This window comes from Condylura cristata, unplaced genomic scaffold, assembly GCF_000260355.1.
Source record: "Condylura cristata isolate star-nosed mole 26May11 unplaced genomic scaffold, ConCri1.0 scaffold00017, whole genome shotgun sequence".
NCBI lineage: Eukaryota > Metazoa > Chordata > Mammalia > Eulipotyphla > Talpidae > Condylura > Condylura cristata.
In genome coordinates, this window is record NW_004567118.1 from 38,049,839 (window position 1) to 38,077,131 (window position 27,293).

The 27,293-nt window shown below is 40.0% G+C and overlaps 1 protein-coding gene across 6 annotated transcripts in view; it reads left to right on the forward strand.

The window, feature by feature from the left end:
* The window catches only part of RHOT1 (ras homolog family member T1), a 117,087-nt gene that overhangs the window by 78,807 nt on the left and 10,987 nt on the right, over nucleotides 1–27,293 (forward strand). For 2 of the 6 annotated variants that reach the window (XM_004684879.2, XM_004684880.2), the window contains one exon: nucleotides 1,353–2,446. The exons of 3 other annotated variants lie outside the window; for them this stretch is intronic. In XM_004684879.2, the coding sequence (XP_004684936.1) occupies nucleotides 1,353–1,470 (118 nt within the window). In that variant the 3' untranslated portion in view covers nucleotides 1,471–2,446. Of the gene's footprint in view, nucleotides 1–1,352; nucleotides 2,486–27,293 lie in introns of those variants that run through there. One more of the 6 variants, XM_012726255.1, reaches the window with a different exon arrangement.

Consider the following 27,293-nt stretch of genomic DNA (forward strand, 5'->3'; position numbering starts at 1 on the left):
GCAGTTTTTCCAACTGGAAAAACTAAAGCCTACATACATATTCTTTCCCCTAACTTAAAAATATATATATTGCCTGTTGGAAGCACTAACTCACAAAGTGGAATAAACCTGTGTTATCACTTTGCTTTGTAAAATAACAATTATGTAAGGAGTGATTTAAAAAAACTGGGAACTGGGAAGGATAAGGATTTGGAAGACTGTGTGTTGTTTTGCCATGGTGATAAGCATGGAGCACTCTGGCTTGTATTATAGACTTGTTCTAGGGGTGTACAGATTGCATTTTTTGATAACTAATCTTACTGTTCACTCATTGACTCTATTGCTGAGGCAAAGCAGTTTTGTACAGTTTTATATTTTTGGCTCTTAATTCTTTTGCATATGTCAGTGTCTTGGTGTTTTAATGATGTCTGACTTGCTCCAATCTGTTTGCTTAAGTCCTAAAATATTCTCTATAAACTATTAATTCTGTTAAGTTTTCTGTATCACTTCAATTGTGTTCACCTAACTAAAACTTCAGTGATACTTGAATAAAATGTTCCAATCTTTGCTTTAAAGCTTTATCCTCTTGATGGTAAGCTGTCATACTTGAGACTCTTGAGGGTGCTTAGCAGTTATTAACTGAGCATGCTCACAAACTCAGTTTGTGGTACAGGCTGTCCCGTTCTTGTCATGCATAATATGGCTTCTTTTATGTCATTTACCTTTCAGTCCATCATGTTCCATTATATCCTTTAGTTGGTACCATTGTCACTGCCTGTCTGACTAACACCAAGGTTTGGTTTTTTTATTTTGTTTTTCTCCTTGATCAGCAGTAACCAAATTAATACCAACTTGGAAAGTGTTTCCCTACCCCTTTGGGCTTTTTTCTTTTTTTTGGTAAATTTTTATGGAGTCATCGTTTCCAAAGTTGACTTTTAAGCATTGCTCTTGGAAAAGTATTGTCACTTGTCACTTAACTGCTTACAAGATAGCTTTCAGTTCCTAGGGACAGGATATGGTACATTAAGTTCCATGATATTGACTCTCAAAATTGCAAGATCTCTGTCTTCTCATTTTGAAGGGCGATGTTGGTATTTAAAAGTAGTAGGTTGATTTGTCTAAGTTCTCCACTTCCCATATGAGTAAAATGTGTAAAATTTTATAGTAGTAATAGCTAATTGTAGAGACATTTGTCTAATGTCTGCTTTATGTCTGAAGACAATGATTAAGCAATGTATATTGATGTTTTTTGGTAACATTTCTGTATGCAATTAGCCTGACAAGTGTGCTAATACTTCCCTAAAAGTAGACTGTTATATAACTGTTTTCCTACAAATCATGTTTTAAATATTAATTATATTTTCTGACTACAGGCACGTGACACAAGCTGACCTCAAGAGCTCCACGTTTTGGCTTCGAGCAAGTTTTGGTGCTACTGTTTTTGCAGTTTTGGGCTTTGCCATGTACAAAGCATTATTGAAACAGCGATGATTAAAAAAACACTGGCCCTACCAAAAAACAAATACTTTTATGTACATTCTGAATGCTTTAAATTCTGCTAGAAATATTGAGATATTTATACATGCAGAGTTACTTTATTAATATTTGTAATTCATGCATAAGAGTATTTTAATGATAGTTATAACTACAGTATTGGCTAGCATATGGAAAGAAAACAGCTTAACAGCCAAACTAAAATGGCTATATTTCAGAGGCCAAAAGGGAACATTTTGTAAATAATGTACATATTCAGGCAAGCTCTGGTCTCCCAAACTGAGTTCTAGAAATGATGTTTCTAGACGTTTCTATATGGTATTGTTAGTATTCAGTTGACGCACTCTGTTAGGTTTAAGTCAGCTCAGAGATTGTATTTACTCATGGGTCACTTATTTATTTCACATTTACTCAGAATGATCCTTTGGGTTCTTTAAGTCCATGAGGCACAATTTGCCATTTTCTCTCTGGTTTTTAAAAACAAATGAGTGTCGGCTTACAAAAACAACATTCTTTCAGTCACTTATGGTAGGCCAGCCTTTAAGCCATTGTATAGCTGAGTGTGAGGCTCTCTTCAAGGGAGCAGTAAGCTAAAGGCAAATAGCAGAGGCATTACCTATGAGATTATGTTGCTTCTTTTGTCAATATGTTGAATTTTATAGCCCTTTCAATCAAATGAGAAAAACAATTTGTATATTATCAGTGTTTTTAGTTTAAATAAACAGTCACCATTATTACTATTGAAATTCTTCTTCCCAAAGTGTAAATCATTCTATAATGACTGTGTCTATTATAGTATATTACAATAACTGCATGTGTCATGAAGTATTCTATATCTGCCTAGGATAACCTAGAAGCAGCACTTTTTTTAATGGTAAAATAAATCTAATGAATATAAACTCTCATGATATACCTATTTTTTCCATCATCAATCTTTTCAAGTATTTAAATAAATAACTGCTGTGTACTGTGATCTTGAGTTTTTTTGTTATACAAAGTAAATATTTCTGTATTGATGTGAGTGAAATCCTCTGGTTTCTATCTTTTTTACCTTGAAAATTATTTTTTGTCCAAAAATATTATAATACATATTAGGACAGAGGATAAGTCCGATTCGTATGCAAAAGAGGGAATCTATTTTAAAGTTGTGGGAAATCTATTCTTAGAAAAGATCAGTTGTTTATCCCTTTATACCTAATTAATATAGTTTCTGCTATGATTCACATTTGTTTTCTCTCTGAATGTGAATTGTTTTCCCTGTTTGCTGTTTTTAGGGCTATTTTATCATAAGCCTGCACTCTTTGAGAGGCTAGTAATGGCATAACTTACTAACTTGCTAAGTATTTTTTCTTATATTGACTTGTATACTTTCCTGATGCCCTCCCATGTTCATTCTGAATTTGAGGAAAAGTAGACACTATCTGATCACTTCTCATTTGCATTATTTTCTGAGTTTCCTATTTACCAAATAAATGTGTCAGTTACACAGTTTCTAATGACAGTTAATCCTTTGCTTTCAAGTTCTTTCCTGTTGAGACTAAAATTTTTTAAAATAATATGCCTGAGAGATTGCTTTGTGAGAAATAGAGGAAAGAAGGTAGTTTGACAAGATGGCGGTGTGTTTATGTATTTAGACTTTTTCTTGTTCTTTTCATTTGAAGCTGGCATGTCTGTTTCACACCAGATCAGAGCAGCAGTAGTGACCTTACCTCTCTCTCAGCTGCTTTTCAGCGTCCCCCTCACCCAGCCTGGCAGCCTTCTCAGCTGCTGTCAGGCAGTCTGGGGCATCCAGGTTAGGAAAGGGGAGGCCCGACTGTTTTCTTCTCTTTAACCTCTAGGCATCCAGGTATGTTTTTCTTTATTTCACATCCAATTTAGGGAACGATAATTTGGGGAAATATGTGAATAAATACAGTGCATAACTTCTTCTGGCTTTTAGAATTTACTCAGAAGATGCAAGCTCTCCATAGTGAGGAAAAGAGGAACTTGAGGATTGACTACACCAATTGAATGCAATTGAATGCGACTTTCTCTATGCATCAATTACATTTTCTTTTAAATGGACAGTTCTGACACTGCTTGCTATGGTATTTTAATGAATTATGGGGCATCATGTGAAGAAACATCACTTTAAAGGTTTGTGGTCCTATGGTGTAATAGTTTAGCCTTACTAATAATAATATACATCAAGGAAGGGTTTGTTGCTTTTTGCCATTCGTATATCTCTGTCTTTCATATGTGACCAAAAATGGGCGTCATTTCACTTTTTCATCACTTATGAATGCTGCTAGAGTGGGTTCTGGTGTTAGGAACTAGGAGAGCACATAACCACTCTAGAATGACCTATCAAAAATAAGAGGTAGGATAACTCTCAGTTTCTGTTTGTGCATATCTACACTGTCACCTGTCAAGGGAAGGCCCCAGAGAGGAAGTGTGCCATCGAGCCAGTTCTAAATGAACAGAAAACTTTTCTGACCTGAGGAGAAACAATTGAATAGTGAATACCAGGGAGGAAAGAGCAGTAAATGTTCTAGCTTTGTATAAAGCATAAATCTTTGTTAAACATACCCTCAGAATGCAATTAGTATTAGCTTTGATGCCCCTTTTGTCTGGAATATAAAAGTGTCTTTAAAATATATGTGCATATATTAAAAAATGAGTACGTGACCTAGTTTTCATTAACACATGTTGACATTCTGCTTTAATGTTTACTTGTCTCTGTGTTTTTAGGCTACTGATTCAGAACTATATATTTTCTGACAAATACCACTCTTCAAGATTCTAAATTTATTTAAATTAGTGTTTACATTGTCAAAATTTTCCACTTGGTTAGCCTGACCTTTCAAAGATCTTGCTTCCCAGATTCTCATTCCTAGTAACCCACTGTTAAAACCTCTACCTAGCAAGTAATTGTTATCTTTTTAACTCTATTTATCAAGAGTTTTCCATCAATGAGAGTGACTCTCTGTCAGCCTGTTCAGCCCTTAGCTCTGTGGAATTCTCTGACCTCTGAGCAGCACAATATATATCTCAGCTTTCCCTAGTGAGTCCAAGATTCAAAAACTTCCCTTTGCTCCTGTGGCACAATCATTGGTTAGAGCATCCTTCATTATTTTTGGTCCACAAAGTATGAGCATTCTACTATCATTAGGGAACATTTCCTGTAAAAGACTTGATAATAGATATTTGAGACTTCTGTCGCTACTATACTCTGTCATAGCAAGAAAGCAGCCATAGAAGGCATGCAGACAAATGCGCATGATTATATTCCCTTAAAACTTTACAGGCACTGGAATTCGAATTTCTGTTTTTTAGATATTTAAAAATATAGACATCTTTCTCTTTTCACAGGCTGTACAAAAACTGATGGGGACAGATATGATCAACTCTTAAAACGATAAAAGTGTAGTTAAAACTATCTACCTGATTGTTTTGGAATTTGTAAAGGTATAACATTAGAAGATACAGCTGATTTCACTTCCTCTGAGCACTTTCCTGGAGCTACTATTTTAATATTTATCTTTTTAAAAATTTTTGTATAGAAAAATTAGAGTGTAGGCCAGAGGTGTTGGAGATGAGAGGATTCACCAGAGACAGAGTGGGGAGCAGAACAGGCAGATGTACTGAAATACACTGCTGAGGGGAGCAGTGGGCGGGTCAGGAGAGGTCTGCTGTGCCATGTGGGTCAGCTCCCTGACCTGGATGGAGCTCAGGCCCTAGGAGTGATAGTGCTGTGATTCAATCCCTAGACGGTTACCAGGGAGGTCCCTATCCATATTTATTTTTAGTTTGTCTGGTTGTATATTTCAGCTTACCTAAGTGGTGAGAGAATCCTTCAGGGTGCTTAGTTTGAAGTCTTAATTACTTGGGAAATTTTCCCCTTTCTGCACATGCCAGTATGGCAGTATGGTAATGCTTATTATTTCAGAGCTTAAATAGACCACAAAATTCATTTGTCCAACTCTTCTTTCATAGTATAAACAGCACAAAAAGTGTAGTTGACTTATCAAAAGCTTTGTGATGAGTTTGTGTCCGAACTGGGGCTGGGACCCAGGTAGCTTACTCCCTTGTTCAGTACTCCCTCCTCATAGGAGCCAACTCTTAACAACTTGATATCCTGCCCTTAGTAATTTTGTATTATGTTCAGCTGAAAATACCAGGCCTGAAAAAGTAAGAAGAAAGAAAAAAAAAAACAAAGAATTTTGACATTTCTATTACTAAAAAGGGTTAAAGTTGGCAAAGTTAATTTTCTGGAAACCTTTCAGTTCCTCAGGCATTTTGCCTTCCCTTCTGGTAGCTGTCACTCGGTAATTGATGGTGTCTATTTAGAGGCAGGCAGGTTCGGTGGTTAAGTTTATTTCAGGTATTAGATAATTGAGGGAAGTAGGGATATAACTACTCTTTTGAAAGCATGCTTTATGATTTTTCTTTAATCTTAAATTGGGGGAAGAGGCATCTTTTCACTTGTTATAAATAGAAAAGTACCTCGAAACAGGGGCTTTAACAGAGGAGAAAACTAAAATAAAATCTTGTCACAAAACTATTTTTATCACTACTTCTCTAATCTGCCTCTGCGATTTCTGTAATTTCAGCCTCTCCCATTCCAGCCACTTCTACTATACTGTCAATAGAGTATGAGTGCCTAAGTGTATCTTCACACATTCATTTTATCTTTTTACAGATCTCTCATACCCTCACCCCTGTTCCCCAGAGTTTTTAAACATCAGTTCCCCAAATTTTTTAAACACCAGTCAAAACACCTGGGAACTTAATAAGGAATACAATTTCAGGCCCTCCTTCCCCGGACCTACTGAATCAGAAACTTGGAGGTTGGAGTGGGTCCAGCAAATCCTATGTTTATAGCCCCCCCAAGAGTTGCAGTCCCCCACCATGTTTCTGTTGTATGTTGAAATTTACTCTCAACATTGAAGAGGTCAGAGTAGTTCGGTACACAGCCTTTGCACTCAGAGAAGTTACAATCTGGTTTAGTTAACAACAGTTAAATTTTAAAATGCAAATTATGCCTAAGTATAATTTTCATTAAAAAAAATAGAACTCTTTACTTTTATGATGTATTTCCAACCTTAAGGTGATTTACAAGGTTCTGCAGACTTAAACTCAGACCTTCTTTGAAGGCAAATCTCCCCATCTGACTATCCTCTAATCAGAGCTCTTCAGTCAGTGCTAAAAATGCACCTTACATACCCATTTTGTAGAGAAAGAGAGAAAGCAGGAAAAGGCATTAATTTGCACAGTGAACATGGCATAGTTGGGATTCAGATTCAAGCCTTAGCTTTTTGGTCCATGCTTTTCTATTCCACCTACAACCTAATGAATGTCCAATACCACTAAAAGATCGTTTTGTGAATAGTACTGCTAGTAAATACTTCCACAAGAGCTCCAGTTGCCTGAGTCAAGTTACTATTCAAAAACAAGTCACACAAATCAAGAAAATTAAGTTAGACTCAAGCACATTGATATTTACCCCCCGCCGCCCACCTTTGGGTTGGGGCAAAGACAGTGGGACTCAGTTCACTGTAAAAAGACAGTTGGGCAAAACACAGATCAGGTCAGCTACCCCAGGGTTGTCCATTAGGGACAGACGAAAGGGCAACTTGCTGTACTTGGCTTCCCCTGCCTACACCCTTTGATGGAATCTGAACACAGGTGAGGGCAGGCAGGAGTGCCACACTGGGCAGACGGATGCATATTCAGCAACATGATTGAACCCCTGACCTTGAGCTTTCTGAGCTGAAAAGATGAGGACCTGGGAGAACAGAGTTCTAGGCAGGGACAGCATCTGCCAAGTGCCCACCGTGCAAATTCCAAGACATGTTGGTTTTGTTTCCATCTCCTTAAAATGTAGATCAGGGTGAGTACATCCACTGAGTGCTGTCTCTGGTGGGTGCTGCTTCACTCTCCTCCTTCCGCAGTAAGTTAGGAAATCTGCATCCCTACAGGCTTGCTATAGGGGCAGGCCCCGCCCTTCCTGCTTTTGAACAGAGCTGAACCATTGAATCTGGGTAACTAGAGAGGCATGAATGTATCAGAAATGAAATGTTTTGGCTAAGCAGTCTTGAGTATTTGGACCAACAAAATGTCCTTTACCTGTGTTGTCCTGAGGGTCAGCACAAAAGGCTGAGAAAATGCTGCTTACATTTTCTTTTTTATTTGACTAACTGAACCTTTGCTAAAATATTAGCATACCCAAAAGTTCCATTCTGTTTCCTTGTCTTCACTCTTCTCATCTCTAGATGAACTCATTAAGAACATTGATTTTATTTTGTTTTTAATTTTTACTTTGAAATAATTCAAAACATTGTTAAAGTAGGATTTCCTGTAATGGAATTTAATGTAAATGGAGTCATACAATATGTGATAATTTCTGATTGGCTTTCACTTACTATAATGTTTTCAAGATTCATTCACATTGCAGGATGTACCAGTATTTCATTCCTTCTCTTTTTTGGATAAATAATACCTGTTGCATGAAAATAGCACATTTTGTTTGTCTATCAATTGAAGGACATTTGGATTGCTTCTACTTTTTGATTAGTATAAATAGTGTTCCTATGAACTTTTATATACAATTTTTTATGTGGACATTTGTTTTCATTTCCCTTGGGTATTTACTTGGGAGTAAGATTGATTGATAAGTTGGTTAACTCTTGAAGATTGTGAGGATCTACCAAGCTGGTTTCCAAAGTGACTACATCATTTTATATTCTCATTAGTTATATGTGCAGGTTCTTTTTTTTTTTTTTTTAGTATTTATTTATGCACACAAGAACTGGGGGACAGGTCAGAAGGGATGAGGTGAGAGGAGTCACCAGAGACAGTGGGGAGCAGAACAAGCAAATTTGTTGTGGGTCAGTATTCTGGCTGGGGATCGAACTCGTGCTACAGGGCTGCGGATAGCTTCATAGGGCTCTGCTTTAACCTGTTGCGCCACCAGGGAGCACCCTACAGGTTCTTTTTTCTCTACATCTTTGCTAATGCTTGCTGTTATTTGTCTTTTCTTTTGTAATCATTCTTGTGAGCATGAAACAATATTTCATTGTGATTTTGACTGCTACTGATCTTTCCCAGAATAGTTATTATGTGATATTTGCCAAATTATCTACTGTTTATTAATTTGCATTGTATTGTGAAGCATTTCAATGCCCTTCCCCATCTGTTTATATTCATGTAAACTCAGGAATTATCTCATTCTATGGACCATAATCTGTTACTGTCATCGTCATTATTGTTCAGTTGTTGCCCATCTGTATGTACCCAAGATTTGGTCATGAGGAGCTCCTTCAACATGGCCCTTTCAGCATATGCCCATTATTTTCTTAGTGCTCTCTTTTCCCAGCCCACAAGATGTCCCAGGTTCCTTGTGTGTTTCCCAGGCTTCATTCTATACTTTCCCTGCCCTAGTCCTGACATCAGGCATTTCTCAATGGAACCCTAAGTCCTTTCATTAGAGGGTGGTATTTAGAAACCAAGATCTTGGCACTTGTTACAGCTCCTTGCTATGTGCAGTCCCATGGCTTTGATTTCAGTCTTCAGGGCCTTCCTGGTGACCTATGGGTTAAGTCTCAGCAGTGGCCCACCACAGTGGCCTGAGTTTGATCCCAGGCCAGGGAGCTGACCCACATGGAGCAACATACCTCTCCTGTCTCTCCCACTGCTCCCCTTAGCAGTGTACTTTGTCGATCTGCTCCCCACTTTGTCTTTGGTGAATCCTCTCACCCTTCGCACCTCTGGCATACACCCTAGTTGTTCTACACAAAAATAATTAAAAATTTTGGAAAAAAGTAATAAATTCACTCTTCAAACAACTCCCAAATTGATATTATCGATCCTGAACCTCATTCCAGAAGTCAACACTTCTGTTTCCCACCTGTTGTTTCCTTTTAGCTATCTGAGATGCCCTAGCTAGAGCCTTTGGTACCCAGCTCTTTCACCCCCTTTCCTAATTTTCCCTTTTTAGCAGTGTGCCACCAACTACTTCCTTGCTCAGGGCAAAAATCTAAAAGTTATCTTAATGCTTTCTCCCATCCATGCAAATCATCAACTAGCCCTTTGATTTTACTTCCAAAACATTTATCTCTGTCCATATGTCTCCATTTGCACTGCCGCCATGTAGGTCCAGACCACCATGACTTCCCACCTGGACTAAGTACAAATTAATTTCACTGTTGCTTTCCCATTTCCATTATTTTTCTTCTAAAACCCATTCTTTTTTGTTTTCTTCTATATATTTTTAAAATAATATAATAGTTTATTGTTACATCATTTTGTGCCTTTTTCCATCTCAGTTATAATCCCCAGGGGCTTCCCATCACCAAATCACCCATGTGCCATCTCCATAGTCCAGTGCACTTCCCTCCCCCCGACTATTTTTGATCTCATCCCCCACTCCATCCCCATAAAATGTCTCTGCTATATAGTTGTTCATTATTATTATTATTATTATTTTCTCACCTGGTCCTTTATGCTCCTGCTATAAGTGAAACCATCCAGTATTTTTCTTTTTTCTTTTCCTTTCTGGCTGATTTCACTAAGCATGATCCCTTCCAGCTCCATCCATGTTGCTGCAACAAAAGGCATTAAAACCCATTCTTTTACAACTACCTTCTTGTTCCTGCTTTGCTTAAATTCTTTCACCGTTTTCTCATCACATTTTTTAAAAAAGATTTATTTGTTCACACAAGAATTGGGGTACAGGCCAGAGGTGCAGGAGTTAAGAGGATTTACCAGAGACAGAGTGGGGAACAGAACAGCAGATGTACTGAAAATACACTGCTGAGGGGAGCAGCAGGCAAGACAGGAGAGGACTTGCTTTGTGATGTAGGTCAGCTACCTGGCTGGGGATCAAACTTAGGCTCCAGTGGCTGCAGGTGGTTTCATAGTGCTGTGCTTCAACCCACTGCACCACCAAGGAAGGGCTCTCATCACATTTAAATAAAACCAGCGTCCTTGCCATGCTTTATAAAGCTCACCTGAGATACTGCTGCCTGTGTTCTAGACCCATCGAGTACCTCTTCAGAGCCTTTATGCTGACTGTTCTCTATTCAAAATGTTCTTTCCTTTGCAGAAAATGCAGGTTTTTATAAAACTGCCTCTTTTTTGTCCATATCTTAATTTAAATGTCACTCCCCAGAAAGGAAACTCCAGACCATCTAATCTAAAACAGCTCACAAAAACTCTGACATCACCCAGATACTCAGCATCTCACCACCTGTGTTTCGTTTATTTTGTTTTTTTTTTCCCTCAGTCTGTTTTCATTTGTTGAGTGTCTGCCCTGCTTAAATGTAAGATCTGTGAGAGTAGGATCTTGTCTATCTTGGTCACTACCTTATACTCATGACCTAGATCAATATTTGGCACACATATGTCTGTGTTTAAATATTTTTGAGTGAATGTCCAGGCAAATAAACAGATTTCAGGCTCTTTGCCTTAAAATTCTAAAGCACTGAATGAGGAAATAAACCTAAAGAGAAACCCAAATATTTCCTGCTGAGATGACTCTGACAATTGAACTGTATTGAGGAACCTTAGCAAAATCACTGCGGAATGGCAGATACTTAAGATAATTCCGATCTTCATATTATTCCAGCTTCAGCATTAGGTTTTGAGCTTTTCTTTAAGTTAGGTCAGTGAGATTCTATGACTGGAGCCTCAAGGGTCTCTCTCCTACTGCTCCAATCACCTTACTGGGAGGTGTTCATATTGCTTGGTCATTCAGTGATCCTGTTTAAAGTGTTAGGTTTAGGTGTTGTGAGAAATAAAAATGAAATGGTTATATTCAGGAAAAGTGCTGTGTTGGAAGATAATCTTTAAACATAGAAAACTGTTAAGAATCCAAAGAGATAACCCAGTTGAGGAGCTTCCATAGAGCTTTAGGGAGAAGATCAAGAAGTATTTTTAAGTTAGTGTCTTTCACTTATTTATTTTAATGAAGTACCATTGTTTGATACCCTTACTTGTATTTTGACAGTATAGGATCCACCCTTCAGATGTGGTCACCATAGGCCTCCCACCTCCAAAGCACCCACCATAGCCTATTTTAAGTTAGTTTCACTTGAACTGAAGGAGTTCAATGCCTATTTACCTCATACCTCTGTGGTTGGAGATCAATAATCACCTGTTTGAAGGGACTTCCTCCAGAACGGTATGTTAAAATTTAGACACACACATCTATAAAAAGTGTCAAAGTAGGGGCCCTCCCTGGTGGCGCAGCAGGTTAAGGCACAGCACAATGAAGCTATCTGAAGCCACTGCAGCATGGGCTCAATCCCCAGCCAGGGAGGTGGCCCACATGGCATGGCAGACCTCTCCTGACCAACCTGCTGCTCCCCTCAGCAGTGTATTTCAGTGGATCTGCCTGTTCTGCTCCCTGCTTTGTCTCTGGTGAATCCTCTCACCCACCTGCATCTCTGGCCTGTACCCCAGTTCTTGTATGCGTGAATAAATAAATATATTTTTTTAAATGTTGAAGTAGCTGCTGCATTTTGAAAAACAGGCTGTGTGATAAAGTACTTGAAGCGAGTCCATGTCAAAACACAGAAACTGTCCTCCTGAGGTACAAGTGATCGCTACAACAGACCAGATTACAAGCCAGGTGCAGATGCAGCATCCTGCCTAGCACTTGGAATTCTACCATATTTTAGGATTCACTTTTTGGGAGTGAGAGTCACAGTTTACCTGAAATGACCCCTGAAACCCAAAGGAAGAAGCCCTGCCTGCCTAGGAGTTAGAGTCAGAAAAAGTTGACAGAGGCATGTCCCCTGTCAGAGATGGCCTTCTTCATGTGGTCAGGACTGTGATACTCCCCAAACCCAGAGACCTGGGGAGGTGGCCAAGGCAGCTGGCCTTTGCTGTCTCCTGGCCAGTTTCCCTGGGCCAGTGGAACCACTTGTCGTTAGAGCTCCTTCTGTACTCTGCTGAACTTATATTTATGCTAAATCAAAAACCACTTATTTTTTTAAAGATTTATTTATGCATGCAGAAGTAGAGTACAGGCCAGAGGTGTGGGTGGGTGAGAAGATTCACCCGAGTCAGAATGGGGAGCAGAACAGTGGATTGACTGAAATACACTGCTGAGGGGAGCAGTAGGTTAGAAGTCTGCTGCGCCAAGTGGGTCAGCTCCCTGGCCAGGGATTGAACTTGTACTGCAGTGGTTACAGATAGTTTCAGAGTGCTGCACTTTAACCTGTTCGCCACCAGGAGAGGGCCTAAATCAAAACACTTTTAACTTATTTACTGTTGGTGGTTCTGGATGTATGAGACACAGCATGGCTCTGTGTGCTGTTTCCCTGGGTGCTTGTTTAGAAAAGGAAGACAGTGGTTGTTTACCTGACCCACTATGGTTTCTGGTCCTTCAGCTGCATTCCTTTTAAGGATAAACTCCCTGCTACCTCCAAGTAACTTCAAGATTAAGAGTTGTACCTTGTATTTTAACTAAAGATCTCAAGAACAAAAAGGTTATCCCAGGATCTGGACACCCAGAAAACTTAGATCTGTGGGGAACTGACTGACAAGGACTCAGGTCAACAGCCAATCCTTTGTTACCCTTGTCTCACCTTAGCCAGCTCACATGTGCAGGGTGCTTGTTGGGGCAGTATCCATTTCTTTCTTCTGTTTGTGGTATTTAACAGGTGCTTACATTAAGAGAACAGCCAAGCTGCATACTTTTACCTGCTTAGCCAACTAGCATGTCGTGTTCCTATTCATCCTGTAGTCAGGATGATTCTCTTGGGGCACTGCTTCTCAAAAAATAGAGACAACAGGAAGGTAACGAATCCTTGTGAGATAGGGTGTGGGATGTGGTAGATGATAAAAAAGTGTCACAAAGACAAACTGTCGTGTGCATTGAGTTGTCTGACTTTTGACGTCTCGAGAGAAACAGGAGCCCCACTGGAAGTGAACTGGGGAGACTACTAATGTGCTTCAAGCAGTGGGTAGTTTGGGGTAAGGGGAGGTAGTGGTCCCTCCTTGGTTAAGAAGTGATTCCTGAAGCTTTGTTGAGGGCTATACAGCATAGGACATTCTGGGTTACAAGATGGAAATTGTGTGCTTCTGCCTCCAGGGTGCTGTCTGAGGCCCTGGGGATGGAGAACCTGGAGCACTGTCTTCTTGCCAGGACAGAAATGGACTATTTATAAGCATCTAGATTTGTTAAGTGTTCAGTTTTCCTCCCGCCCTCCCCACCTCCCACACAAAGCTCAAGGAGACACCAATTTAGCCCCCTTACTTGAAATACTCTGCCACCCTGCCCCAGTCACCTCAGCCTCACCCACATCCTGTCTAAGGGGAACTGTGATCCTCAGGGGAAAGCTGCTGACCTGCCAACTACCCATCTTCTTCTAGAATGCAGCCAGGTCAGTTTGAATTGAACCGATGAATCCTTTCTTTGATACCCGTCTTCAGGCTTTCATTTCCCTTCCCTCGCCTGTATTTCTGGAATTCTGAGAGCTATACTGTTCATCTTTCTCCCCATCATTATTAAGAGAGAGAGATGGAAGCATCCCCATGGTAACACAGTTTCATCTCAAAAATATCTGAATGCTATCTGCTACCTTCCCACTCCCAGGAAAAGACAAGAGTCCCCCCCCCCACCCCCATCTTCATCCTAAGAATATGGTTGACAGGTCCTCTCTTCACTTCAGGGAGGCCTGCCCAGATCAGGGCAGACACAGGAAATCCCAGAGAGCTAGGTTTATTTCTTTGCTGACTCTGCTTTCTGGATGAATTGAAAACATTTCAAATACTTAAAATTATGTGATTCACCCTGACCAGAACTACTGGTGGAAGCACCAATGAAAATATCATCTACTCTGGGGGAAATCATCACCTGCAAACACATGCAGTGAGGCAGCAAAGACACAGTTCAAGCCCCCACCCTGGCTTACTGAGGCCCAGCGAGTTTGGAGCAAACTCAGCTATATGGTTTGACCATTGTTGGGGAGAGGGGCAGCCAGTGGGACAAGAAAGCCTTATACTCTTTGTGGTTGGCTTTATGGCTTTAGGGGACTTTTCAGATTGAAATGGGATGGTGGGGGAGGTGGGACACATTTGTTTTAAATATGTGAAATGTCTCTTTTTGCATGAAATCGACCCAGTACTTAGCAGCTTCAAATAAAAACATTTTTTATCTCAGTTTTGACAGGGCAAAAATTTGGGAGCAGTTTAGCTCATGGTCTCTAAGTTGCAGTCAAATGTCAGCCAGGGCAATAGTCATTTGAAGGCCTGACTGAGGCTGGAAGACCCCTTTCCAAAATTGCTCACTTGTATGACTGTTGGCAGGAGGCCTCAGTTCCTCACCATGTGGGCCTGCCCCATAGGGCTGTTCCAGTGACCAGGCAGCTGGTTTCACCCAAAACAAGTGATCCACAAGACATAGAACAAGGAACAAACAGCACTGTCTTCTATGATCTGGTTTCAGAGGTTCTGCCATACTCTATTCATTAGCAGTAAGTCACTAAGTCCAGCTCATTCTCAAAGGAAAGTCAAGTGCCAGCTCTTGAAGGGAAAAATAACAAAAACATTGAGGATCTATCCTTTATTTGTTTATATATTTACCTCATTGTTCATTTTATTTTTTTTTTAAAGATTTATTTATTTATTCATATAGAACTGGGTTACAGGCCAGAGATGCGAAGAGTGGGAGGAGCCACCAGAGACAGAGTGGGGAGCAGAACAGGAAGATCAACGAAGTACACTGCTGAGGGGAGCAGCGGGCGGGTCAGGAGAGGTCTGCCACGCCATGTGCTCACCTCCGGGGCAGGCGGGGATCGAACTCATGCGGAAGTGGCTTTAGTTTCTCAGTGCTGTGCTTTAATCCGCTGCGCCACCAGGGAGGGCCTGTTCATTTTATTTTTAAAAAAGATTTATTTATACATACAGAACTGGGGTACATTCCAGAGGTCCAGGGGTGGTGAGAGAATTCATCAGAGATGGAGTGGGGAGCAGAACAGGCAGGTCAATGAAGTACACTTCTGAGGGGAGCAGCGAGCAGGTCAGGAGAGGTCTGCCACACCATGTGGGTCACCTCCAGGGCGGGGATCTAACTCACACTGAAGTGCTGTGGCTGGCTTGCAGTGCTGCGTCCTAACCTGTTATGCCACAACCCTCACTGTTCATTTTAATACAGTGTTTACTCCCCCCACATCAGGTACAGATCCCATAGAATTTCCTCCCCCAAGGTTCCTCAGACTGCTAAACATGGAGCTTCCTTACAACCCAACAATCCCGCTCCTAGGTATCTACCCAAAAGACACAAAAACACTGATTCAAAAAGACACCTGCACCCCCATGTTTATTGCTGCTTTATTCACAATTGGAAAGACATGGAAACAGCCCAAATGCCCAAAAATGGATGACTGGATTAAAAAGATGTGATATATATATGCAATGGAATATTACTTAGCAACCAAAAAAAAAAGAAACATGTCTTTTGCAGCAACATGGATGGAACTGGAAAAGATCATGTTTAGTGAGATAAGCCAGAAAGAAAAGGAAAAATACCAGATGGTTTCTCTCATAGCAGGAATATAATGGAACAGGTGAGAAAATAATGATGAACAGCTATATACCAGAGACATTTTATGGAGATGGAGTGGGAGATGGGATCAAAAACAGTGGGGGAGGGAAATGCACTGGACTATGGTGATGGCACATGGGTGATTTGGTGATGGGAAGCCCAAGGGAATTGCAACTGAGATGGAAAATACACAAAATGATGTGTATGTATGTGTGCGCGTGTGTGTATACACACACGCACACACATATAAACATATAAAAGTCACAAAAAAAAAAAGAATTTCCTCCCCCAAATGGCCCAGGCACCATCACCACCACCACAGTCCTCTGCCCCTCCCTCTCTCCTTCCAATCCCTCCCTCCTCCTCTTCTGCAGGATGGAGGACACTTTAACCTTTACATCACAGTGGTTAAGGAAAAGAGAATGAGGTGGTGCAACATGTGTATGTATATGCTTGCCTTCTTGCTTATTTTCTTCTGAACCATTGTGCTTTCTCTGAAGACATGTATTGAGATAGGAGACTATAAGCAATATTCAAGGAAACCACTGAGTTTTCTTTTTAAATGTTTTATTTATTTGTGCATACAGAACTGGGGTACAGGCCAGAGGGCAGAGGCAGCCAGAGGATTCACCAGAGAGAGTGGGCAGCAGAATAGGCAGATGGATGACATACACTGCTGAGGGGGCAGCGGGAGAGACAGGAGAGGTCTGCTGCTGTGCCATGTGATACAGGGTGGGGATCAAAATCACACTGAAGTGGCGGCTTGGCTTAGCTTCAGCAGTTCAACTCTCCAGTCTGCTGCACCACCAGGGAAGGTGGTTCTGAGTTTTCTGAACAAGGGCATTAGGAAGAGAAGTCCTCAAACTTCTATCCCACATATACCCCCACCTGCATTTGTTTGTATTTGATTACATTTTCTCTCCGGGCACTACAGGATAAACTGCCCACTGTTACCTAAGCACTAGATTTCTGTCCTTGTGTACACCCTCAGCAATAGCTCCCAACCTCCCATCTCAGCTGCCCCCACATCATTAACTTTTGTTCTTCCCAAACCTTTCTACAGAAACATCATTTTTCACATCTGAAACCCTTTTTTCTATAATTATTACAAAATTGCTCCAAAGACTTTCTCCAGTGTCTCCTATCTCTTTAAAAAACTTGAGATACTGGGCCCTCCCTGGTGGTGCAGCAGGTTAAAGCACAGCACTAGGAAGCTATCCTCATTCACTGCAGCATGAGTTCAGTCCCCAGCCAGGGGGGTGACCCACATGGTACAGCAGACCTCTCCTGACCTGCCTGCTGCTCAGCAGTGTATTTCAGTCAATCCACCTGTTCTCCTCCCCACTTTTTCTCTGCTGAATCTTCTCACTACCCCTACACCTCTGGCCTGTACCCCATACATAAATAAATCTTTATTTAAAAAATAACCTTGAGATACAATTTACACACCATAAAATTCACCCTATTAAAACAGAGAATTCAGTGTTTTAATATTTCACAGAGTTGTGCAATATCACCACTGTCTAGTTCCAGAGCATGTTATTACCCTAAGAAATTTTATACACATTAGCAGTCACTTCGTTCCACTCCTGGGAGCCACTAGTCTACTTTTTATGTGTATGAATTTGCTTATTCTTTCAGATATAGATGGAATATGTGGTCTTTTGTGTCTGGCTTCTCTCATATAACTTTTTCAAGGTTCATGTTACAATAGGTATTTGTACACATCCCTTTTTGTGACTGAGTAGTATTCCATTGTATGGATATATCACCTATGTTTATTCAACTATCAATCTGGATATTTGAGTGGGTTCTAACCTTTACTTTTGATAAGTAATACTTCTGTGAACACTTGTATATAAGTTCTTAGATGCAGATATATTTTCAGTTTTCTTGGGTATATACTTAAGAGTGGGATCACTGGGTCATAGGGTGACTTGTGTTTCACATTTTTTTTTAAAGATTTTTAAAAATTTATTTATACAAACAGGAATTGAAGTATAGGCCAGAGGTGCAGGGGGTGAGAGGTTCACCAGAGATAGAGTGGGGAACAGAACAGGTAGATGTACTGAAATACACTGCTGAGGGGAGCAGTGGGCAAGACAGAAAAGAAATCAGCTGTGCCATATATAGGTCAGCTCCCTGGTCTGGGATCAAACTCAGGCCACAATGCAGTGGTTAGCAGTGATAGTGTGAAAGTGCTGAGATTTAACCCTTACACCACCAGAGAGGCCCTCATTGTGGTTTTGATTTGCTTTCCTTAGTGACTAGTGAGATTGAGCATCTTTTCATGTGCTTATTAGTTATTTGTATGTCCCTGTTAGAGAAATGTTCATTCAAACCTTTGTTCATTTTCAAATTGGGTTTTTTATATGTTGAGTTGTAAGAATTTGTTACAGATCGGTTTCTCCTGCTATCTGAAAGTAGACTATTACTATTTGGTGTGATTTGATAGATTTTTTTTTTAAGATTTATTTATTTTTGCATACAAGACCTGGAGTACAGGCCAGAGGCGCAGGGGGTGAGAGGATTCACCAGTGATAGAGTGGGGAGCAGAACAGACAAATCCACCAAAACACAGTGCTGAGGGGAGCAGCAGGCGGGACAGAAGAGGTCTGCTGCCATGTGGGTCACTTACCTGGCTGGGGACCGAACCCACACTGCAGTAGCTTTGGACAGCCTCACAGCACTGCACCCCAACCCCACCTGGGAGGGCCCAGTAGATTTTTTTTGAGTCTGAGAGTGCTGGGATTTTTTCTTTTTTTTTAATACACTACTGTTAACAGCTTTCCCAGACTGAACAAAGTAACTTGCTAAGTAGGAATATCCTACTTTCAGATAGCAGGGGAAATTTGTAGTCTAACTATTAATCCTTTATCAGAATGTGATTTACAAAGATAACATCTTTCTTGAGCGTGACCTTTGAAGTATATAAGTTTTTAATCTTGATGAAGTCTAATTTATCTTTTTTCTTTCATTACTTGTATATTTAAGAAAGCATTGACTATCCAAAGTTACTAAAATTTTGCCTGTGTTTCTTTTAAAAGTGTAAACTCCTACATTTAGGTCTTTGGTCCATTTTACATTAATTTGTATATATACTGTGACCTAAAGAGTCAGTTACATTCTTTTGCATATGGATATTCACTTGTCCCAGCACCATTTCTTGGAAAGACTGTTCTTTTCCTATTGAATAAATGTAGCACCCTTGTCAAAATCAATTGGCCATCAGTGTAAGGATGTACATCTCAGTGATGTTGTGTTGATCGGTATATCTATGCTTATGCCAGTCACGCAGTATGTTACTGTATTATTGTAGTTTTATAATAAGTTTTGAAGACTAGACATTGTGAGTCCCCCAGTTTTGTCCTTTTTTCCCCTCAAGATTGTTCTGGCTATTCTGGGTCCTTTGCATTTTCATATGAATTCTAATTTCAGCTTGTCAGTTTCTGTACACCCACAAAAAAAGCCAAGTAGAATTGTGGTAGGAATTTCATTGAATCTAGCCTGCTTTGGGTCATAAAGCCTTCTCAACAATATTGTCTTCTGATCTGTGGGCATGGGATATTTGTTCTTTTGTATTCTTTGCTCTCTTTAACAATGTTTTGTTAAATCTGTTTCTGAATACTTCCTTCTTTTTATTACTATTGTGAATGGAAATGTTTTCAGATTATTCATTGTAAATGTATAGAAATGTAATTGACTTTTGTATATTAATCTTGTACCGTGTAACCACTAGCTCCGTTAGTGAGTATGTGTGTGTGTTACTTCCTATTTTCTATCTAGAAGGTCATTTTATGTACAAATAGAGATAATTTTATGTCTTCCTGTCCAATATACATGCCTTTTATTTACTTTTATTTCTTAATTGCCTTGGGTAGAACCCTAGTACAATTGAATAGAAGTTCCTAGAACAGACATTTTTGTTTTATTTCTGGCCTTGAGGATAGCATTCAGTCCTTTCAACATTAATGTGATATTAGCTATCATTTAAATAATATTAAGTAAATTCCCTTCTATTCCTCATTTGTAGAATGTTTTTATCACAAAAGAGTGTTGGATTTTGCCAAGTGCTCTCTCTGTGTCTATTAAAGTGATCACTTGGTTGTTCTCCCTTATTCCTTTAGTATGATGCTCAATGTTGTTATTTGTGTGTTGAACCAACCTTTCATTTCTGGGATAAATCCACTGGTCATGGTGGGATTTGTATATCATATATATATTTTATACACACACACACAGAGACACTTGTGCATTGTTGAACTCAGTTGCTAGTATTTTATTGAGGATGTTTGCACTTATAGAATAAAAGATACTGTTTTGTAGTTTTCTTGTGATACTTTTATCTGTTATAGTATCAGAACAATCCTAGACTTAGAATGACTTGGGCAGTGTTCTTCCCCTTTTGGAAGGGTTTGTGAAGAATTAGTATTCTATTTTTTGTCTTCAGCCTTCTCTAACCAGACTTGTAGAATCTACTCTAATCAGCATTCTCTGCAAAAGTTGTACTTGTCAGAACTCAAATGACCTCCTATTGCCAAATTCAGTGGTTCTTTCTCAACCAGCATCTTACGCCCATCATCAGCATTTTATATAACTTTTTCTTCCTCCTTGTAACACTTCTTTTTCTTGGCCTCTGCACTTTCTGATTTCTTTCTGGCTACTCTTTCCATTTTCTTTTGCTAGATTCTCCTATGCTGTCAGATCCCTTAATAATGGAGGGCCCTAGGGTAGAGCTCTTGAAATTTTCTTTTGTCTTTTCTCAAGCTTTTGGTGATTTCATCTACTCCTCTGAATTTAAACACCAGCTATATGCTGAAAAGTCCCAAATTTGGACTTCAGATTTTATCTGTTTCTCTGTATCTCTGGATTCATTGCTTCCTGGACATCATAACCTGGTTATTGAATATATTTCCCTAACTTAGTATGTCCAAAATTGAACCTGTTTGATCCCACCAAAACATGCTACTTCTGCTGTGTTTGTCATCATTATTAACTGCAACTTTATCCTTCCAGTCGCTCAAAACATGAATCATGGAGACACCTTTCTTGCCTTCTTTCTTCTCTGACTCTGCCTGTTCCCATCAGCAAATTCTGTTTGCTTCACAATAACCAATTAACTCCTCACCATCTCCGCAGTTAGATTGTTATCCTGGCCTTTTTCTAGTTAGCATTGTTGTATAGGCTTCTGGCTGGTCTTCCTGCTTCCATCAGATTGTTTGTTCTCAACTCAGCAACCACCTGAAAGTTTCTGGCATGAATCGATATTGAATTTTGTCTGATGATTTTCTGCATCTGTTGAGATTATTCTTAGTTTTAATTTTTTTGTCTGTTTATGTGTAAATTATATTGATTTTTCATTTGTTGATTTTGTGCATTGTTGGTAGTATGGTGATGGTATATTATCCTTTTTAGAATTGATTTGCCAAAAATTTAAAACTGTTTGACTCCATGTTTATGTGGGATACTGGTATGTAGCTTTTTTTTTTTTTTTAAGTTTTCTTTCTTTTATAAAGATTTATTTATTTATATACCGGACGTTTTCACTCAGAGCAGGAGTATAACAGATCAGGTGAGAAAATAATAATAATAATGAACAGCTATATATTAGAGACATTTTATGGGGTAGAGTGGGGAATGGGATCAAAAAACAGTAGGGTAGGGAAATGCACCTGACTATGGTGATGGCACACAGGGGACTTGGTGATGGGAAACCCAAGGGGATTACAACTGAGATGGAAAAGGGCAAAAATGATGTAAAAATATGAAACAACTGATGACAAAAAAAAGATTTATTTATTTATGTATATAAAATCTGGGGTATAGGCCAGAAGTGCAGGTGATGAGAGGATTCACCAGAGTCAGAGTGGGAGCAGAACAGGCAGATATACTGAAATACAGTGGGAGGGGAGCAGTGGGAGAGACAGGAGAGGTCTGCTGCTCGATGTGGGTCAGCTCCTGGCTGGGCAGGAATTGAACTCATGCTGCACTGGCTGGTGATAGCTTGATAGCACTGAGACTTTAACACCTGCACTACCAGGGAGGCCCTCTTTTTTCTGGTTTTAGTGTGAGTATAATGCTGGTCTCAGCAGATTAAGAATCCTCTTGAATTATGTGGGGAAAATTGTATAGAAATGTTATTTACTTTTAGGCTGTCTTCATTTTTAACTAGTTTTTTTGTGAACAGCATATAGTTGATTCATGATTTTTCATCCTAACAATAACATTTGGCTTTATTTTACTGGTTGTTTTAGAATTTAAAATATATATCTTTAGTTTATTGCCACGTACCTTCAACTTTTACTATACCACTTTACATAGTCTATACAAACCTTAAAGCTGTATACTTTCATTTTTCTCCTCCTGGCTTTTGGGGATTGCTGTTATATATTTTATTCCCACAAATCACTATTCTTATTTTCACTTTAAGAACTGGCTATCTGGTGTTGTTTCAGCAGTCCATATACTAAAATTGGAACGATACAGAGAAGATTAGCATGGCCCCTGAGCGAGGATGACACACAAATTCATGAAGCGTTGCATGATTTTAGATAAAAACTGGATGGTGTCACTGATATGTGGAATACAGAGTAACTAAAAGTCAAATAAGGACAAAGTTAAAACTAACCCTTGAAAGCTGACCACTGAACTGAAGCATCCAGAGAAGAGAGGGGTGGGGAAGGATTTAAAAAAGAGGAAAAGGAGACTGGTGGGCTATGGGTGATTTTTGTGGTTGGTGCACTACATTGGCAACACCTAATGGGGGTATCCAATATCACCTCAATTAAAAGTAAATTAACTTTAAAAAAAGAAGCTGCTTGTGTTTTGATGACATTTAAATGAGGAAAAAAGATACTTAAGGGCCCTCCCTGGTGGCGCAGCGGGTTAAAGCACAGCACTGAGAAGCTTGAGCCACTTCCGCATGAGTTCGATTCCCGCCTGCCCCGGGGGTGACCACATGGCGTGGCAGACCTCTCCTGGCCCGCCTGCTGCTCCCCTCAGCAGTGTACTTCATCGATCTGCCTGTTCTGCTCCCCACTCTGTCTCTGGTGAATCCTCTCACCCTCCGCATCTCTGGCCTGTACCCCAGTTCTATATGAATAAATAAATAAATCTTTAAAAAAAAAACAAACCTCAGCACACAAGTATGTCACATACATACAACATGAACAGTGAAATTGTATATATACTTTAAGGCTTCATTTAAAAAAAAAAAAGATACTTAAGTACCCATCTGTTCTTTCTGATATCTTTGTTCCTTTGTATAGAGTCAGATTTCTATTTGATATGGTTTTCCCTCTGTCGAAAGATGATCCCTTTTTTTTTTTTTAAGATTTATTCATTTTATGCATGCAGAACTGGGGTACAGGGCAGAGGTGCAGGGGTGATGAGAGAACTCACCAGAGACAGAATGGGGAGCAGAACAGGCAGATCAATGAAGTACATTGCTGAGGGGAGCAGCGATCCCGACAGGAGGGGTCCACTGTGCCACGTAGGGGGTTAGCTTCTTGCCAAGGATGGAACTCCCACTGAAGCTGCCACAGCCAGCTTGCAGTGCTGTGCTTTTAACCTATTGTGCCACCAGGGAGGCCCCCAAAGGTCTTCTTTTAATGTTTCCTATAGTGCAAGTCTGCTGCTGCTGAATTAGTTGAACTTTTATATGTCTGGAAAGACTATATCACCTTCAATTAAAAAATAGTTTCACTGGGAAAATAATTCCAGGGTCACCGTTTTTTCTTCCACATTTTAAAGCTCTTGCTCCACTGCCTTCTGACTTGCATCATCTCTGGAGATAAATCTGCTGTCATCTTGGTTTTTCTGTATGAATGTGTGTGTCGTTTCCCTCAGGCTGCTTTTAGGATATTTCCTTTATCACTCATTTTATTCCGTTTGATTATGAAATACCTTCTCCAAAGTTCCGATTCATGGGATTCACTGAGGTACTGGTGTCTGTGCATTTCGGGTTTTCATCAAATGGAGAAAAATTTTGATCCTTAGGTTCTTTCATTTTTTAAGGTTTTTTGTTTGTTTGTTTTGTTTGTTTGTTTGTTTTTTTGCTGTGCCCCACTTTTCCTGTCAACACACACACACAGCTGCTTGATGTTTCCCCACTACTCATTCACTAATTTTAGTCTTTCCTTCCCTCTATTTCAGTTTTGGTAGCTCCCATGTCTTAAAATTTCACTAATCTTGGGCCTCCCTGGTGGCACAGGGGTTACGCACAACACTGTGAAGCTATTCTCAGCCACTGCAGCATGAGCTCCACCCCCAGCCAGGAAGCTGGCCACATGGCACAGCTGACCCCTCATACCTGCCTCTTGCCCCCCTGAGCACTGTATTTCAATAGCTTAGCCTGTTCTGCTCCCCACCCTGTCTTTGGTGAATCCTTTCACCCCCTCCACCTCTGGCCTACATCCCAGTTCTTCTATTCATAAGTAAATAAAATAAACCTTTTTTAAAAATTGACTAATCTTTTCTTCTGTTAATCCTAGCCAATGCATGGCTCATGTAGACATTGTATTCCGTCATCTCTACAAATTCAATTTCAGTCTATTTTACATCTGCAAAGCCTCCTTGCTTCTACCATTGACATCTTTAGTCTTTTGTCATTAGAGTAGACAGGGTAATTCCATTAAAATTTGGTTGTGGATCAAAAATTTCCAGTGGCTTCTCATCTTAAAAGCCAACATTTTATAAATAACTGACAAGACCCTGCATGTCTCTCTAACTTCATCTCTTACCTCTCTTATTTTATCTCCTACTTTCAGTTCTCTAAGCCACTCTGGTATCCTTCTAGTCCTAGGACATATGAGGTATGCTTCCACCCCAGGACTTTTGCACCTGCTTTTAGTTTGTCAGGAATGATTATCTCCATATTCACGTCTTAATCCTAACTTCTTATTCAAATACCACTTCTCAATAAGATCTTCCTCTCCACTCTGTTTAAAACTTTAATCTCCACTTATACAGGCACTTTCTATCCTCAATCTACTTTATTTTTCTCTTTATCTCTTATCACCACCTTATATACTGTACTTTTATATCATTAATTTTGTTAGTTGGTAGTCTCCCAACACTAAGAATTCTCTAAGGGCAGAATTTTGTCTGTTTTGATCAACTGTACTTTCAACTCCTTGAACAGTACCTGACTCATAACAAATACTCAAATATTTGTTGCATGGATGTATAAATGAAAGCCTGATGGCACCAGGAAGTATTGGGAGAGTGTAATGAAAAAGGGGAGTTGGGATATGCAGTTTATAGAGCAATTTCCATACTTTTTCACATACTTAATTCTCATAACCAAGAAGCCTCTATTACCATCATCCCCATTATAACTATAAAAGAATAGAGACTAAACAGTTTGAGTAGCCAGCTATAGACCCAGATAAGTAACAGGACTGGATGTGAATCCTCACTCTCTGCAGATGCTATGACTGATGTTAGTCCCTAGTTATAAAGCCCTTAAGGGACCAGCCTGAGCTTCTTTCAACTCTGATTTTGCTTAGGATCATTTCCCTAGGGGAGGAATAGAACTTATACTGTGGACTTGGTATAAGCAGTTCCACATTTCTGAGTCCTAGCATCCTAAGAAAACTCCATTGTGGCAGAGTGAGCACACCACCTGCAGATGCCCAGGAGAACACAAGACTTATTTTTAGCCAGAATAGGAAAAGTGCCGAATATCTTCGAGGAGCGTTGGCAGCTGGCAGGCTGCTGATACAGCTGTGTTTATGTAAGCTGGTGGCAGAGGAGAGGCTGAGGGCTGGAAAGGCAGCAGGAGGTGCTGAGTCCATGCTACACTTGCTGATGTTCTCATGTCCCGTGCCTTTTTGGGGAGGAAAATGTAGGCCAAGGAGTAATGCTAAGAAGAGAAGATTGTGCAGAGAGCTTGGGAACAACTAGCTCCCTTGAGTCAGAGCATTTGCCAAAGTGGTCCTTTAATGGAACTGTCCCCTAGGTTTTTGTTTGTTTGTTTTTTGCTTCATCTCACTGTATTATCCAGGACTCAATGAAAGCACAGATACTCATTCAGGTCCTTTAATGGATCTGTCCCCTAGGTTTTTCTGTTTGTTTATTTTTTGCTTCATCTCACTCTATTCTCCAGGACTAAATGAAAGCACAGATACTCATTCAAATGGTGCCGCTGTTAAGTATAGCAGTTCATCTTAGCTTCCAACGTGTTACCCTGCAGAAGCGGTCTAACCGTGGGTTCCTCTTTCCTCATCGAGGAGCAGAATAGCACCTTGGAAGGAGTCATCTGTGAGCTCTCAGGAGAACTGAGGCAGAACTTTTTCTAGTAGGGATTATTCCTTCCATTATTAAAATGTTCAAATACAAACAAATGTGAGGGGGCTTCTCTGGCGGCGCAAGGGGTTAAGTGCAGCACTACAAACTATCCACAGCCACTGCAGTCAATCTCTGGCCAGGGAGCTGACCCACATGGTGCAGCAGACCTCTTCTGTCTCCCCTGCTGATCCCCTCAGCAGTGTATTTCAGTAGATCCGCCTGTTCTGCTCCCCACTGGGTCTCTGGTGAATCCTTTCACCCCCCCCCCAACACCTCTGGCTTACACCCCAGTTTTTGTATGCATAAATAAATAAATCTTTTTTTAAAAAATACAAACAAATGTGGAACCTTCATGGCTCCGTCATCCAGCTTCAGCAATTATCAGCATGACCAGTCTTGTTTCATCTATTGTTCCCCCACTCACTGTGAAATTATTTTGAACAGATCTTAGACAGCATATCATTTAATATGAAAGTGTTTCAATCTCTCTCGAAAATGTCAGGAGCCTTTAAAAAGTAACTACAATATCTTATTCATACTTTTTTTAAAAAAAGATTTACTTATTAAAAATAAACTGTTATAAAAAAAAAAAAGAAGACAACTCAAAAAAGAAAAAAAAAGATTTACTTATTTATGCACCCAAGAACTGGGGTTTAGGCCAGAGGTGTGGGGAGGGGGGCTGAGAGGATTCACCAGAGACAGAGCGGGGAGCAGAGCAGGTGGATCCACTGAAACACACTGCTGAGGGGAGCAGCAGGGAGACAGGAGAGATCTGCTGCACCATATGAGTTATTTCTTTGGCGAGGATTGAACTCATGTAGCAGTGGCTTGTGATGGCTTGATAGCACTGTGTCTTTAACTCCAGTGCCACCAGGGAGACCCCAACTTATTCATATATTTTTTTAAGATTTATTTATTTGTTCATACAGAACTGGGGTACAGGCCAGAGGCTCAGGGGCAGCGAGAGGCTTCACCAGAGACAGAGTGGGGAGCAGAA